The sequence below is a fragment of the Apium graveolens genome, chromosome 4 (assembly GCF_009905375.1).
Source record: "Apium graveolens cultivar Ventura chromosome 4, ASM990537v1, whole genome shotgun sequence".
NCBI classification, from domain to species: Eukaryota; Viridiplantae; Streptophyta; class Magnoliopsida; order Apiales; family Apiaceae; genus Apium; species Apium graveolens.
In genome coordinates this window covers 4,142,877-4,156,442 of record NC_133650.1, presented here as the reverse complement: position 1 = coordinate 4,156,442, position 13,566 = coordinate 4,142,877, and the positions used below count along the sequence as shown (strand labels likewise).

The 13,566-nt window shown below is 36.2% G+C and overlaps 2 protein-coding genes across 2 annotated transcripts; one reads left to right on the top strand and one right to left on the bottom strand.

Moving 5' to 3' along the window:
• Positions 1–221: 221 nt before the first annotated feature.
• Positions 222–1,634, bottom strand: LOC141718203 (uncharacterized). Its single transcript, XM_074520580.1, has 3 exons — positions 1,362–1,634; positions 746–1,043; positions 222–625 (listed from the first exon to the last, which is right to left on the bottom strand). The coding sequence occupies exons 1-3, from the start codon at positions 1,632–1,634 to the stop codon at positions 222–224; spliced, it is 975 nt and encodes a 324-aa protein (XP_074376681.1).
• Positions 1,635–7,464: 5,830 nt separating this feature from the next.
• Positions 7,465–7,971, top strand: LOC141718202 (uncharacterized). Its single transcript, XM_074520579.1, has one exon. It carries the CDS (start codon positions 7,465–7,467, stop codon positions 7,969–7,971), a length of 507 nt encoding a protein of 168 aa, XP_074376680.1.
• The last annotated feature ends 5,595 nt before the right edge of the window (positions 7,972–13,566 follow it).

Sequence of the window (13,566 nt, the reverse complement as noted above, 5' to 3'; positions counted from 1 at the left end):
AACATCCAAGCCCACAAACGAATATGTATCGGACCCAACAACCCACCACATGTCAGTCCAAAAAAACTAGCGATTTGGTACACATTAGTTATGGACTTGTATCTATAAAGGTCCCAAACACTCTTATTCACATCGATGTGGGATGTTACAAAAATAGTAAGGATATTTTTGTAAATATATATAATTTCACGTAGTTTTTTTGAAATTAAAAGTACTTGCTTTTATTCAATAGAATCGATGATCAACACATCACGAATACAATCAGGAGGGGTATCGACCCACTCATGGACGCCTGACATAGAATAAATAGCCCGTGCCAACTCATGAGCCACTACATTCGCAGACCTCGGGACATAGTCTACTAGCACTTCATCATAGTGCTTAAGTAAATCAATACAATCTAACACAATCAAATGAAAGTAGGTATTTCCTCGAGCGCTTCTACATGCTTCCACAAGCTCTTTCGCATCTGTTTCAAATACACATCTTTTGTATCCCAACTCTTTCACCCACGATAACGCTTCCTTAAGGCCTAGTGCTTCATCTTCTCTGGGACTATACAAAGCCTGCAATTTGTGATTTCTTGCTCGTATAAATTGGCCATGTTCATCTCTGATTACATTTCCTACTCCAGTACAATCCCATTCCAAAAACAACGCGGCATCAGTGTTTACTTTAACTCACCCGTGTTGTGGTCTACGCCATCTCTTCAAACTCCCATCTGTACCTATCCCTTGCCTTTTACCTTCTGCACATTTCTGTTTCCATTCGTGCAGCATGTTCATTACCAGTGCTTGGACCCCAAATTCTGATACATTCACCCTATCCCACACCAACCTGTTCCTCCGATTCCATAAGTTCCCACATACTAGCAAAATCAAGGCAAAATTACCTCGTGAACATTTCTCTGCAAAATGTTGAATTATATCTGTAATATGCCCTTCGTATCCCGCCGTACTAACATCTGTCAACCCCATCTGAATCTGAGTCCATACTGACCTTGCATACGAGCAATCAAACAGCACATGAGTGGCATCTTCATCCTTAAGTAAACACCATGGGCATTTAACGTTAATTTACACACGTTTCATAACCAAGTCACGCGCAGTTGGTAAGCATCCATGACATACACGCCAAGCAAAGTTGAGTACCTTACCTGGTAATTCTAAGGACCATATTTTCTTCCAAAACGTTGCGTGTGACCATTGATGTATCCCTTGCACTGCTCTATAACAACTTCTCGCAGAGAACATTCCTGATTTCTCCCATCTTCAGATCCACGAGTCTTTTCTATTTTGTGCTGGAATCGGTATACTTTTAATCAACTTCATATCTCGTTCATTGCATATATCATTTAATACCTCCTCATCCCAGCGTTTACTACCAGTTTCCATTAAGTTCACCACTCGTATATGTTCCAGCTCCTGAGGCATTTCATTAGTCAAACAACCGTCATTATCACCTGGCAACCATGGTATATGCCACACATTAGTTTGCTCCCCATCTCCTATCCGTCTTCTACTTCCCTGTTTAACCATCTCTTTCGCTGCGTGAATACTTCGCCACATATCTGATGGATTAACTCCTAACTTAGCTTGCAAGAAGTCACAATTTGGGAAGTATTTTGCTTTCATGATACTCGTAACCAACAGATTCTAATTATTAAGCAATCTTCATCCTTGTTTTGCTAACATAGCAATGTTAAATTTGTTCAACTCCTTGAAACCCAAGCCTCCCCCCTCTTTAGCAATACACATCCTCTCCCAAGACAACCACCTAATTCCCTTGCCTGATCCTCCACTCCCCCACCAAAACGAGTTCATCTGCTTCTGAATTTGACTACATATCCCCTGTGGTATTAACAGGAGATTCATCCAAAAATTTGGTATTGTTTACGCGGCAGTTTTCAAAAGAATCACTTTACCACCCCTTGAAATTGATTTATTACTCCACCCTTCCAAATTAGAACTGATACGCTCCACCAAGAACTTAAACTCTTTATTTTTCCTCCTTCCAATATGCATTGGAAATCCCAAATATTTACCAGGTACACTGACTTCCGCTACCTGCAATGTTTCACAAACCTCCCTTCTTCTCCTACTCGTAGTATTAGGACTGAAAACCACATTAGATTTTCCAAAATTTATTGCTTGTCCGGACAGTCTTTCGTACTTCAGTAAGATGTTCTTCATAGTCAATGCCTCCGATTTTGTAGCTCTGAAGAAAAAATACGAATCATCTGCAAATAATAAGTGTGACACTGGAGGTGCCCCTCGAGCAATTGAACACCCATGTAACAAGCCCACCTGTTCATGCCTACGAATCATAGAGCTTAAACCTTCTGCACATAGTATATATAGATAAGGGGACATAGGGTCCCCTTGTCGAATACCCCGTTGTGGTTGCACATCGCCAAATATCTCTCCATCCTGAACAAAACTATACGAAACTGTTATAACACATTTCATCACCCGGTCTATCCATACACTATTGAAACCGAATTTCTGCATCATAGCTTCCAAAAAATGCCACTCCAATCTATCGTATGCTTTGGACACATCGATCTTGAATCCCACTACTCCATTCTTCCCTTGTCTTTTTCGTCGGATATAATAATTTAACTCAAATGCCAAGAGCGCATTGTCAGTAAGCAAACGATTTTCTATAAATGCACTCTGTGAATCTGATATTAACACAGGTAGACACTCCTTTAGTCGATTAGCCAAGACTTTTGAAACTATTCTAATAAGTACATTACATAGTGAAATCGGTCGTAGATCAGTAACTTTCTGAGGGTTCTTGATCTTTGGAATTAAGCATACCACTATTTTATTCGCAGCCTGTGGCAATTCCCCTGTATTCATAAAAGTATGACAGCATCGTATCACGTCCTCTCCTACCACATTCCAATATGTCTGGAAAAAACACGGATTCAAACCATCGATACCCGGTGATTTATCCGGGTGCATCGAGAACGCCGCATTCTTCACCTCCTCTCTTGTAACTGGCATAACTAACTCTTTATCTTGTTCATCCGAAATTTTCTTTACCACTTCACGTTCAGAGAGTGTTTCAGTCGTTCCTGAGCTTACAAATAATTCAGAAAAATAATCCACAATTACATGTCGAATCCCCTATTTACTTTCCTGCCAGTTTCCGTTTGAGTCCATCAACTTCGTAAGCTGATTCTGTTTTCTCCTCCCAGTCGCGTACCTGTGAAAAAACTTTGTATTTTGGTCTCCCTCCCGGAGCCAAAACTGTTTTGACCGTTGTTTCTAGTATACCTCCTGCTTCTCTAACAATCTCAGATACTGACCTCGAGCTTCATCATACTTTTTTACCCCATACCCATCTCTTCTTGATCTGAATCTCTGCATAACTGTTCTACACTTCTTAATCTACAATCGCATCTCTTGCACTAGCCCCCCTCTCCACTCTTCTAACTTCACACTCACATACGCCATTTTTTCCATGATACTCCACTCCTTAGCCTCAGTCCAACTATCCTGCACAATTTTTTAGCATTGGTCTTCCCTAATCCAACAGTTTTCAAACCGAAATCTTTTTGCCCGTGGCACATACACCATTTTATTTAGCTCCAAAAATAAAGGGAGATGATCATAGATAAATACCTCTAAAACTCTTATCTCTGCTCGTGGAAACATAGCTTGCCACTCAGTAGTTACCAATCCTCTGTCCAATCTTATTTGCATCCAACTAGAAGTTCCCCTTGATTTTTCCCAAGTAAATTCGCTCCCATTACCCTAAATCCATTAATCCACAATCAGTCACCGCACTCTTAAATCCCTCCATCAACCATCGAGGTTGTGGTCTTCCCCCAGATTTTTCATGATCAAACATAATATCATTAAAATCCCCAAGTATGCACCATGGTAACGTAGAGTCCCCTGATAATTTTCTCAATAATTCCCACGACTCTTGTCTTCTCTGTCTTTCCGGGCAACCGTAAAACCCTGTGTACCTCCATCTTCCTACTTGCTCACAAACTACTTCATAATCAATATAATGATTACAACTTCCTTTTATTTCTACTCCTCCCTCGTTTTTCCAAATGAGAGCCAACCCACCTCCATGATTCTGAGCTTCGACTACAAAACACCCTGCATAATACAGTGCCTTACATATAGCTTCGATTTTATTCCTTTTTACTAATATTTCTGACAGAAAAATAAGACTTGGCCTAAGCTGTTTGACGATTTCCTTAAGAAATCGAACTGCTCGTGGATTGGCCATTCCACAACAGTTCCACGATAAGCAACTCATAATTCCAGGCGGGCCTGGACTCCAGGACCCGCCACATACAAGTTTTTTGGATCGGTTACTTCCATTAATTTTCTTATTTCCTCATAACTTGGCCCATCTGTTTGCATTAAAATTGGCCCAGGTTGCATCTGTGTTAGGCCCATGTCAACTCTTTTCCTTTTTGAATCCAGTACTGTATCAACATTTTCAAAATTTCCGCTTAAATTCAAATTGTTTCTCTCCTTATCTATACCCTCCTGATTTCTCGGTGTAATAACTACTGCAAATTTATCTCCACTTTTCTCTCTAACTACTCCATCAGATTCCTGAAATCTTGCCACCTCCATCGTGTTGTTACCTCCATTCCCCTGATTACTCGTACCTCCCCCAGCTTCCGACCATCCGCCTCCTCCACCTGCATTGCGAAGCCACCGTGCTCCCACCCCTACTTTGAGCCCTAAGCCACGTACCATATGCACGTTCTACTTCCTTCTCTGGATGTGCGTAAACAACATTACAATATCTCTATGTATGTCCTATAATACCACAGACAAAACAGAAATTGCCTAGTCTTTCATACTTGAAATTAATCCAACTCCAAGATCCTCCTTCGCGTTTAATTTTCATACGCCTCTTTAACGGTTTCTGTATATTCATCTTCACTTGAACTCTAACATATTGTTTCCATGTGCTATCGAAATTTGTAGGATCAGACTTGACATGTTTCCCCACAAAATTACCAATGCTTACTAGAATGCTTTCAGATATAAATCCTTTGGGAATATCATGAATCTGTACCCAAATATCCATTTCATTGAGACTTATCTGGCCTGGATCTTCATCAGTCTGCATCTCATGGTAGACTAACATGTTCTGCTCAAACGACCATGTCCCCCCCTCGATTACTTTACGTAAATCCAAAGTGTGGTAAAAAATAAACGAGTATCTATAGCCTCATATATCATGCACCTCCATTTCCTCCTTGGGTCTCCATAACGAAGCTAAAACATTCTGCATCGCCTGAAAATTTATATTTTTTTCCGTTAGAAATCGCCCCACGAGAAAAAAGCTTTCTTTCTTCGCCTGTTCTTGTGCAGTCCCAACGATGATGCCAATATCTCCCTCCTCTTCTTCTTCAATGGTTAATCTGTCATAAAATTTTTCCAGATTTGATTGATTCTCCTCCATAGCTATGTTATTTGGATATGATAAAAATGATATACGATATACTTATAATGAATGGAAGACAAAACTGATAGAATGATAATTTATAAACTTGCCATTAAAGACAAGACAACTCTGATTTCCAGAGAGATTTTTACGTTATGATAGTCGATAGTTTATTATAAGGAAACATGAAACTTTTTATAATTTCACGTAGTTATTACAATACATCTGTATATTAATATGACATTTTTTTAATCTCAGGGAATGTACGTAAGATAACCTTAAGAACATCAGTTTTTTTAAAAAATACTATTTTCGACGTTCTTTTTTTTGTTTTCGGAGCAAGTGAGTATTGAAAAGACATAATTGTCCCCTAATGCACAATAAATAATTTTTGAAAAATATTCGATGCAAGAGTAAATTGGACTTTTTGCACTCTATTGCTATGGAAATAAATAAAATGCTTTGAAAATAACATTTTCTTTATTTTTCAAGTTTTCGTATTTTTAAAAAATATATTAAATCTGATGATAAATTTACACTTATACATTTACACCCTAATAAATATACCAGTTTTATAGGAATATTAAATATTTTAGGTTATTCCTCATTCTTCATCAATCATTATACACAATTTTTTTTTAAAAAAAAAACTTAAATAGTAAACATTATTATAAATTTGTGTCTGAATTTGAAAATGAACATTTATTACGAATTTGTGGGAATAAAATTTTCTTAAACACTACTGTGAGACGGAGTAGTCCTTTATTTAAAAAAAAATGTGTACTAATATTTAATCCCAGCGTATATTGAGTTTAGAAAGTAATAGCGAATGTCTCGCTACTTTCTCGTGGAGAAAAAAAAATCTATTGCCTAAGAAAGTAGATCGTTAACTACTAACGAATGTCCTATTATTCTCCGAAAATGAGAAGAATTTATCTCACTAATATGGAATTGAGTATATACGTAATATATATATATATAGGGAAATTATCCACAGTAAACTTGGCTGGGATACACCAGCCGCAATATTACATTGTGGGCTGCCGCAAAGTTTCATTGCGGCGGGTGAGTGCACCCGCAATGAAACAATGCGACTACTGTATCCCATCCAACGATGGCTGGGGATCAGTTCTCATATATATATATATATATATTAAAATAGTTGTGTGCTAAACTGTTACTTCCTCCGTCCCTTCCAATTGTTATCGTTTCTGTAAGACTGTTCGGCATGCATTTTAAGATGAACAAAAAGTATAGTTCTATAAATTTTTTTTAAAAAATTCTTTTTTTGAATAAATGTTTAAACATCCTGATTCTATTCAGAAAAGGAAAATTTTGAAAAAATGTATAGAAGTATATTTTTTATTGATCTTAAAATGTGTGTCAGTCACTCTCTTTGAAATGATAACAAATGGATGAGACCGAAGAAGTTATATTTGTTAGGAATATTTTAGTTTGAATAAATCAGCTTGTTATCCCTTTTTTCTAGGAGATTTGTTAGGCTGGATTAGTATTGTTAGGTTTTGATATTATCTCGTTTTTTTTGTTCTGTACCCTGCCTATATAGAGAGGCTGCTATTTTTCCTTTAATAGATGCGAAGTCTTTAGCTCTTTTTACCTGTGTCTTTAACATTTGGTATCAGAGCGTGGAAGATTAGGTATTGCAATACCCTAATCATATAAAGAGAGTGATACAGATTGAGGGAAACACTTTTGAGAGAAGAGAGTGTATTTGTAGTAATGACAAATGAAGGGCAGAACCTGTTAAGCATTCATAAGTTCGATAGAGACTATGATCATTGGAGCATGTTGATGGAGAACCTGCTCAGATCTAAAGAATGGTGGAATCTGATTGAGACTGGTTGTGTAGCACCTGACACTGATGATAAGATGACGGCTACGCAGAAGGCGACGCTAGCTGAGTTGAAATTGAAGGATTTAAAAGTAAAAAATTACCTCTTTCAGGCAATTGACAAGTCTATTTTGAAAACCATTTTGCAGAAGGACACTTCCAAGTAATTGTGGGACTCAATGAGAAGGAAGTATCAAGGGAATGAGAGTGTCAAACGTGCACAATTACAAGCACTGCGAAGGGAGTTCGAGGTATTAGAGATGAAAAATGGTGAGTCAGTGACAGACTATATCTCTAGAGTGATGTTGGTGGCAAACAACATGAGGAATTTGGGTGAAGACATGAAGGATGTTAAGATTGTGGAAAAAGTACTGCGCACGCTCAATGAAAAGTTTAATTATATTGTGTGTTCCATAGAAGAATCAATGGACATTGATGTTCTATTTGTGGATGAATTGCAAAGCTCACTAGTCGTGCACGAACAGAAGTTTCGAAGGAGTTCCAACGGTGATGAACAAGTTTTGAAAGCTACCGTTGAAATTGAAAGAGGCAGGAACAATTATAGAGGACGTGGAAGGAACAGTTATAGGGGAAGAGGAAGAGGGAGACAAAGTTTTAACCGTGCTACAATTGAATGCTTTAATTGTCACAAACTTGGTCATTTTCAGTCAGAATGTCCATCCTAGGACAATGAGGTCAATCTAACCAGGTTTGACGACAAAGAAGACCTGTTACTGATGTCTTATATTGACATAGATGATTTTAAAGATCAAGAGAATTGGTTCTTGGATTCTGGGTGTTCGAATCATATGAGCGGAAATAAGTCAGCATTCAAGGACTTGGATGAGGATTTTCGACAAGTGGTGAAGCTTGGAAATGACACGCGGATGAATGTTTTAGGAAGGGGTAATATAAATTTGCGGGTTAATGGAGTCGATCATGTGGTTCAAGATGTCTATTTTGTTCCTGAACTGAAAAATAATCTCTTAAGTTTGGGGCAATTACAAGAAAGAGGCTTGGCTATATTGATTCAATCAGGAATGTGTCGCATCTATCATCCATCTAGGGGTTTTGTAACACCCCCAAATCCGGGGTCAAGATTTGGTGTCACTAAACAATCCTTACATAGAATAAAGAAATAAATAAATAACCCCTTGAATCCGGATCTTTTACAGGTCATGGTATGAAACAAGAATCTAACCTTCTACAACTCACTTCAACTATAATACAAGTATATATACCTTTGAACTAATGCTCTTGTCACATTCTTCTAACACCTTCAATCTCTCGCAACGGAAACTTCTCTAACTTCTGCTGTCTATCAAAGCTATTCACTTTAATCCTTATCTGTTTCTGGCAGAAATAAGAATTGACAAAGCAAGAGTGAGCCAAAAATGCCCAGCAAGTATATAATTTGAGTCTCAAACATTAATTTCAAAGAAAACTTTCAGACAAAATCTCTGAAATATTTTGAAGATCGAAACACGAAATCATATAAAGGATATACTTTATCAACTTAAAATCAATTTGATTTGCATTGCTATAAATCACAAAGGACATAATGACATTTTTGTCAGAGCTTTTAGAGATCGCGTGTTTTCAAAATAGCTTCTGGTATCATTTCATAATTGAGCAATGGATGCAATAACTATTCATAAAACAACGTTCAAGAAATTCCTAACTATTCAGTATCCATCGTTATCGACTAAGTTTCCATAGACTTAGCCTGCTAAACCAGCCTGATAAGGACGGGTTGAATAATTAAGAAGATCTCAATTCATTCAAGATCCTAACTATCACTGAGCAACTAATGCTGCAGCAACAATCTGAACCTCGAATATATTTAGAAACATTGTAATTTCCCGAAACTGAGGGCTAAGAAAGAATAACTTTAACCCATAATCACATTTTATTTCAAGAGGGAATGCCATTAATGGCGAACAACAATAAATTGGACTGAACACTAGAAACCAACATATGCACTATAACCTGCTGATCAGTCAGGAGATAGTGCGGATCTATACCCAACTGCATAGACCCAACCAACATATGGGGCACCCAGGCAACTATGGCCTAAAGGGTCCGGTCCATCTCCGGCCCATAGGATCCAGCTCATCACTGGTCCTTATATATATATATATAGTAACTATCCAGTCCGTGGAGTATTTTGATATCAAATCATTTTGATTTCAACACATCCCAAATTAGGGTTCACAATTAACCCGAACGAATGGGTATTTGCTCAAGAGAGCAATCGAATTATAGGAACAATAATTAAAAGAACTGGCATAATAAGAGTAATTGCAGCGAAATATAAAACAGTTAACTATTCTGAACTTAGAATATGAGCGAATAAATGTTTGCAGTATTTAAGGAGAAAGGTTAGGAATACTTGCAGTATTTAAAAGAAACTCACGAATATTTGCATAAACAGAATTATTTAATTCAGTGATATGTTTATCGATTCTAAACTGAGAATAGGGAAAGCAATACTTGCATGATAAAATTTAAAATAAATATCACTTGAACAATAAGTGATGATAGGGATACTTGCATACTATGATTCGAAATAAATATCACTTGAACAATAAGTGAAGTCAGGGGTACTTGCCTCAATAAGCTTTAACCGTTATTACTGGTTGACTTTGGTTCGACTTTAACCGTTCGGCTTTATCCTCCACCTACTATCCTATTCTCGATACGATCCCAACATTCAGACCTTTTGGTTGGAACTTCGTTGATCTCGATGTCTAATCACTAGATCGTTCCTAGTCCGATGTCACGTCTCGGGTCTTCCGTCTAAAACCTACAGGGTTGAAATACCCTAATTCAAATAATCGCTTAAGCTTACATCAAATTGTCATCCTATTCTACCCATACGATTTCATAACTGAATTCATATTTATATGTATTATCGAAATACACATAGCAGTTATGGTTCACATCTTCGAAATTCGGTTCGGTATTCATTTTCAGAAAATACGTATACTCGTCGTTTTCAAAAACAGGGTAATCGATTATTTAAAAATTATCTTGTCTAAATCGCAGTCCAGTTCATATAATATAATTGTATATGATTATTCGACGTTTCCGATAATTATAGGTTACGTTTCCGTATTTTCGAAATTAATTCTCCCGAAAATCGGGCAGCGTCTCCCTTGTTTATCGGCCTACCCGTCGAAATCAAATCGACGTCAAATCACAACAACAGCCACAACATAATTCAATTCACAATCCAATTACCAAGTCCCAAACTCCAATTCGCTTAATTATTATTACTATTCGTATTCTGCATTTTTATTCGTATTTTTTATTTTATTCGCATTTTTCATTTCATAATTAATTTTACCAACTAATTTTATTTAATTAATAACGTAGGACTCAGATAAAAATCATCATTGCCCACCGTCGGCTCGCCGAGGCTCATCGCCGACGGCGGCGAAATCGCGGGTACCCGATAAAGGCGGGTTTCCAACACAATTTCACCGATATAACCTTCGAATAATCAAAACAATCAGTCGAATAATCAACACAATTCGATTCGAATATTTCATGAATAACCCAGTAAAATCAGGTAAACTAATTAACATCACATCACAAAATCAGGAGCAACAGAACCGCAACAAGCCAACACACAGAACCTTACACCACGCGCCACCGCCTCGCCGGAAAACAGCGAGGGGCGGCGGCGAAATAAGGGGAATACAGAGCAAGGGCAAAAACGAAACGAGGGACATGGCACGCACATATACACACATGTATAAACATGACACGCCGCGACCAAGAGAACAGATCAGAACAATAGCAAGAGTGGCCGGAAAAACAGAGGCAATACCACTCACCTGAATCGAGTGAACAAACGGGGAAGAAAAGGGCGAAATAAGGAGGGATCGAAGAAGAGGAATTTAGCGACAACAAAAAGTAGAGAGAGAGAGGGCTGAGATTGAGAGATGAGAGAGACGAGAGGCGGCGGAGTGATACAGGACAGGGGGGTGATTATTAATTAATAAAAAAAAAAGTTCTTCGTTTTCTTTATTTCATTTTATCCCTAATATTTCGTGTTTTGTACCGCAACTAACGCTATTAACAAATAATTTATGGGTACACTAACCCGCAATCATACGAAAACTGATTTTAAAAATTCCGGAATAAATTTAAGCTAGTAATATAATATTTTAAAGTTTTTTAAAAAAAATCATTTTTAGAAAACGTATCTAACCAGTAGTTTAATGAATTAACGAATAAGTGTGTGAATAATTAAAGTCAGAAAATTACCGAAATAATTTTAAAATTCTCGAAATATTTAAAAGTCAATAAAATAAAATTTTCATAATTTTTGAAGCATTCTGGAATTAAATACTGATTTTACAATTTAATGAGATCAGAAAATCATTTAAAATTAAATAATTAATAAAATATTGATTTCTCAATTTTAAAAACTCTTAAAAACAATTAATAAGGTTATGAAGCCATAAAAATGATTTTAGAGATAATACCCATATTTATGAAAATAAATCTTGAATAGTACACTTCTAAATACAAAACAAAACAACCCAGCTTCACAACTAATTACACAAATCATCCTCGAACACCAAGAATTACGTATGATTAATAATAAAATAATATTCAATTAACTGAACCCATACACATATTTTATTTAATAATACATAATCATAATTACATATTGGATCCGAAAATAGATTATTTAGCCACTAAGTAACTATATATAACGATACAATTTAATATCATATTTGGATAATTATCAAAATAGACCTTCCTGTAACATACTTTATACAAAAAAATAAGATGATAATATCTCGCCTTTTTGAAAATATGGATTTTATCGATCTATAAAATGATTTGCGTATCGAAAATTTCATACCGGTACTCCTACAGGTCAAATCGTAACCCGGATCGAAAAAGTCAAAACACGGAAAATATCCGGAATTACCAGATTAGGTTAGGAAGGAGTTTTCGGAAGAGTTTCGGGTTGTAAAAACGTAAAAACGATTGAAGTCGGACGATTCCCGGCTTTATAAAATAATTTTATAATTATTCAGAAAATAATTAATAATTTCATAAATTATTATAAAATCATCTAACACTCCAAAAATTACCAGAAAAATAACTTAATTATCTATATTTTATTCTGGACATATTAAAATTAACATACTCACATTTTATTACATACAACATCCAAATATTATTATCAAACACCAGATAATTCACCAAAAATTCATATAATATTCACATAATAATCATATATTGATATAAATAATTATACGATATTTCCCGGATGTTACATCCTTCCCTCCTTAAAAGGATTCTGTCCTCAGAATCATGCTAAAGAACAGACACTGATACATTTCGAGTATCTACTTAAAATTTCTTAGGACTCACTACTCTAATCTCGTTTCAACGGTCTCCTGCCGTCATCAAATTTATCAGTTGCTCATGCAACTCCTAATTCAATCTTCTACTTATCATGTCTCCTTCTATTTGGTTAAATTGACCTATAATCGTTTCTAATCATATTCGAGAATATTTAATCGGTCTCTTGTATTTTCTATTCGTCTGCGCCCGATATCCTGAGCTCATGACGCCTGATAATTAGGAATGTTCTATATTTATTCAAAAACTAAAAGAAATCTCGGCAATTGCATTTAATTTACCATTTTGGGGTATACTTCAATTTCTTTTCAATCACCAACAAGTAGATTCATCAAGCGAGAATCTGCTATTATCCGAAAGGAAATATTAATTTGGAATGGAATGAATCATAACTTTATTCAAAACCCGGTCTCTTGGTACTAATACTCATTTTGTTGTCCTATCAAATTAGATATCAATACGAACTTTGATGCTCACAACGTTTCATACTGAAGTCAACATCAATCATCTGCATTAATAACACCTTTGATATTCAACAACAAAGTAAGTATCAGCATAACCTAGAAGACGAATCAAAATCTATTCTTCAATTTCTAACTTTTCCAATTCTTTTAACCATTTCTCAACAATCTTAATGGCATTCACTCTTTTATTTCTACTTAAAAATCTATTCCTAAATGGACCTTTCCTGTTTGGTAGTTAACCACACCCTGGAGCTCATAATCAATTATATCCGGAATTCATATCTTTGAAGCTAAGAATGCAGCTTCTATTTTCCAGCTCTTCGCAAGCATATCTTCAGGCGTTCGACTTGGTCTTCTTTAGTCCTTGAACTAGCGAGGATGTTATCAATAAATACGATCACTCTATCTCAATACTCCTGATATATT

Excerpts from the sequence above, each read along its gene's own strand:
- LOC141718202 (XM_074520579.1), top strand. The coding sequence starts at position 7,465 with ATGAGAAGGAAGTATCAAGGGAATGAGAGTGTCAAACGTGCACAATTA.
- LOC141718203 (XM_074520580.1), bottom strand. The coding sequence starts at position 1,634 with ATGAAAGCAAAATACTTCCCAAATTGTGACTTCTTGCAAGCTAAGTTA. Across the intron at positions 1,044-1,361 it reads GTAAACGCTGGGATGAGGAG|GATGAAGATGCCACTCATGT; the intron begins GTATTAAATGAT and ends TGTTTACTTAAG. Across the intron at positions 626-745 it reads GAAACAGAAATGTGCAGAAG|GAAATGTAATCAGAGATGAA; the intron begins GTAAAAGGCAAG and ends GTACTGGAGTAG.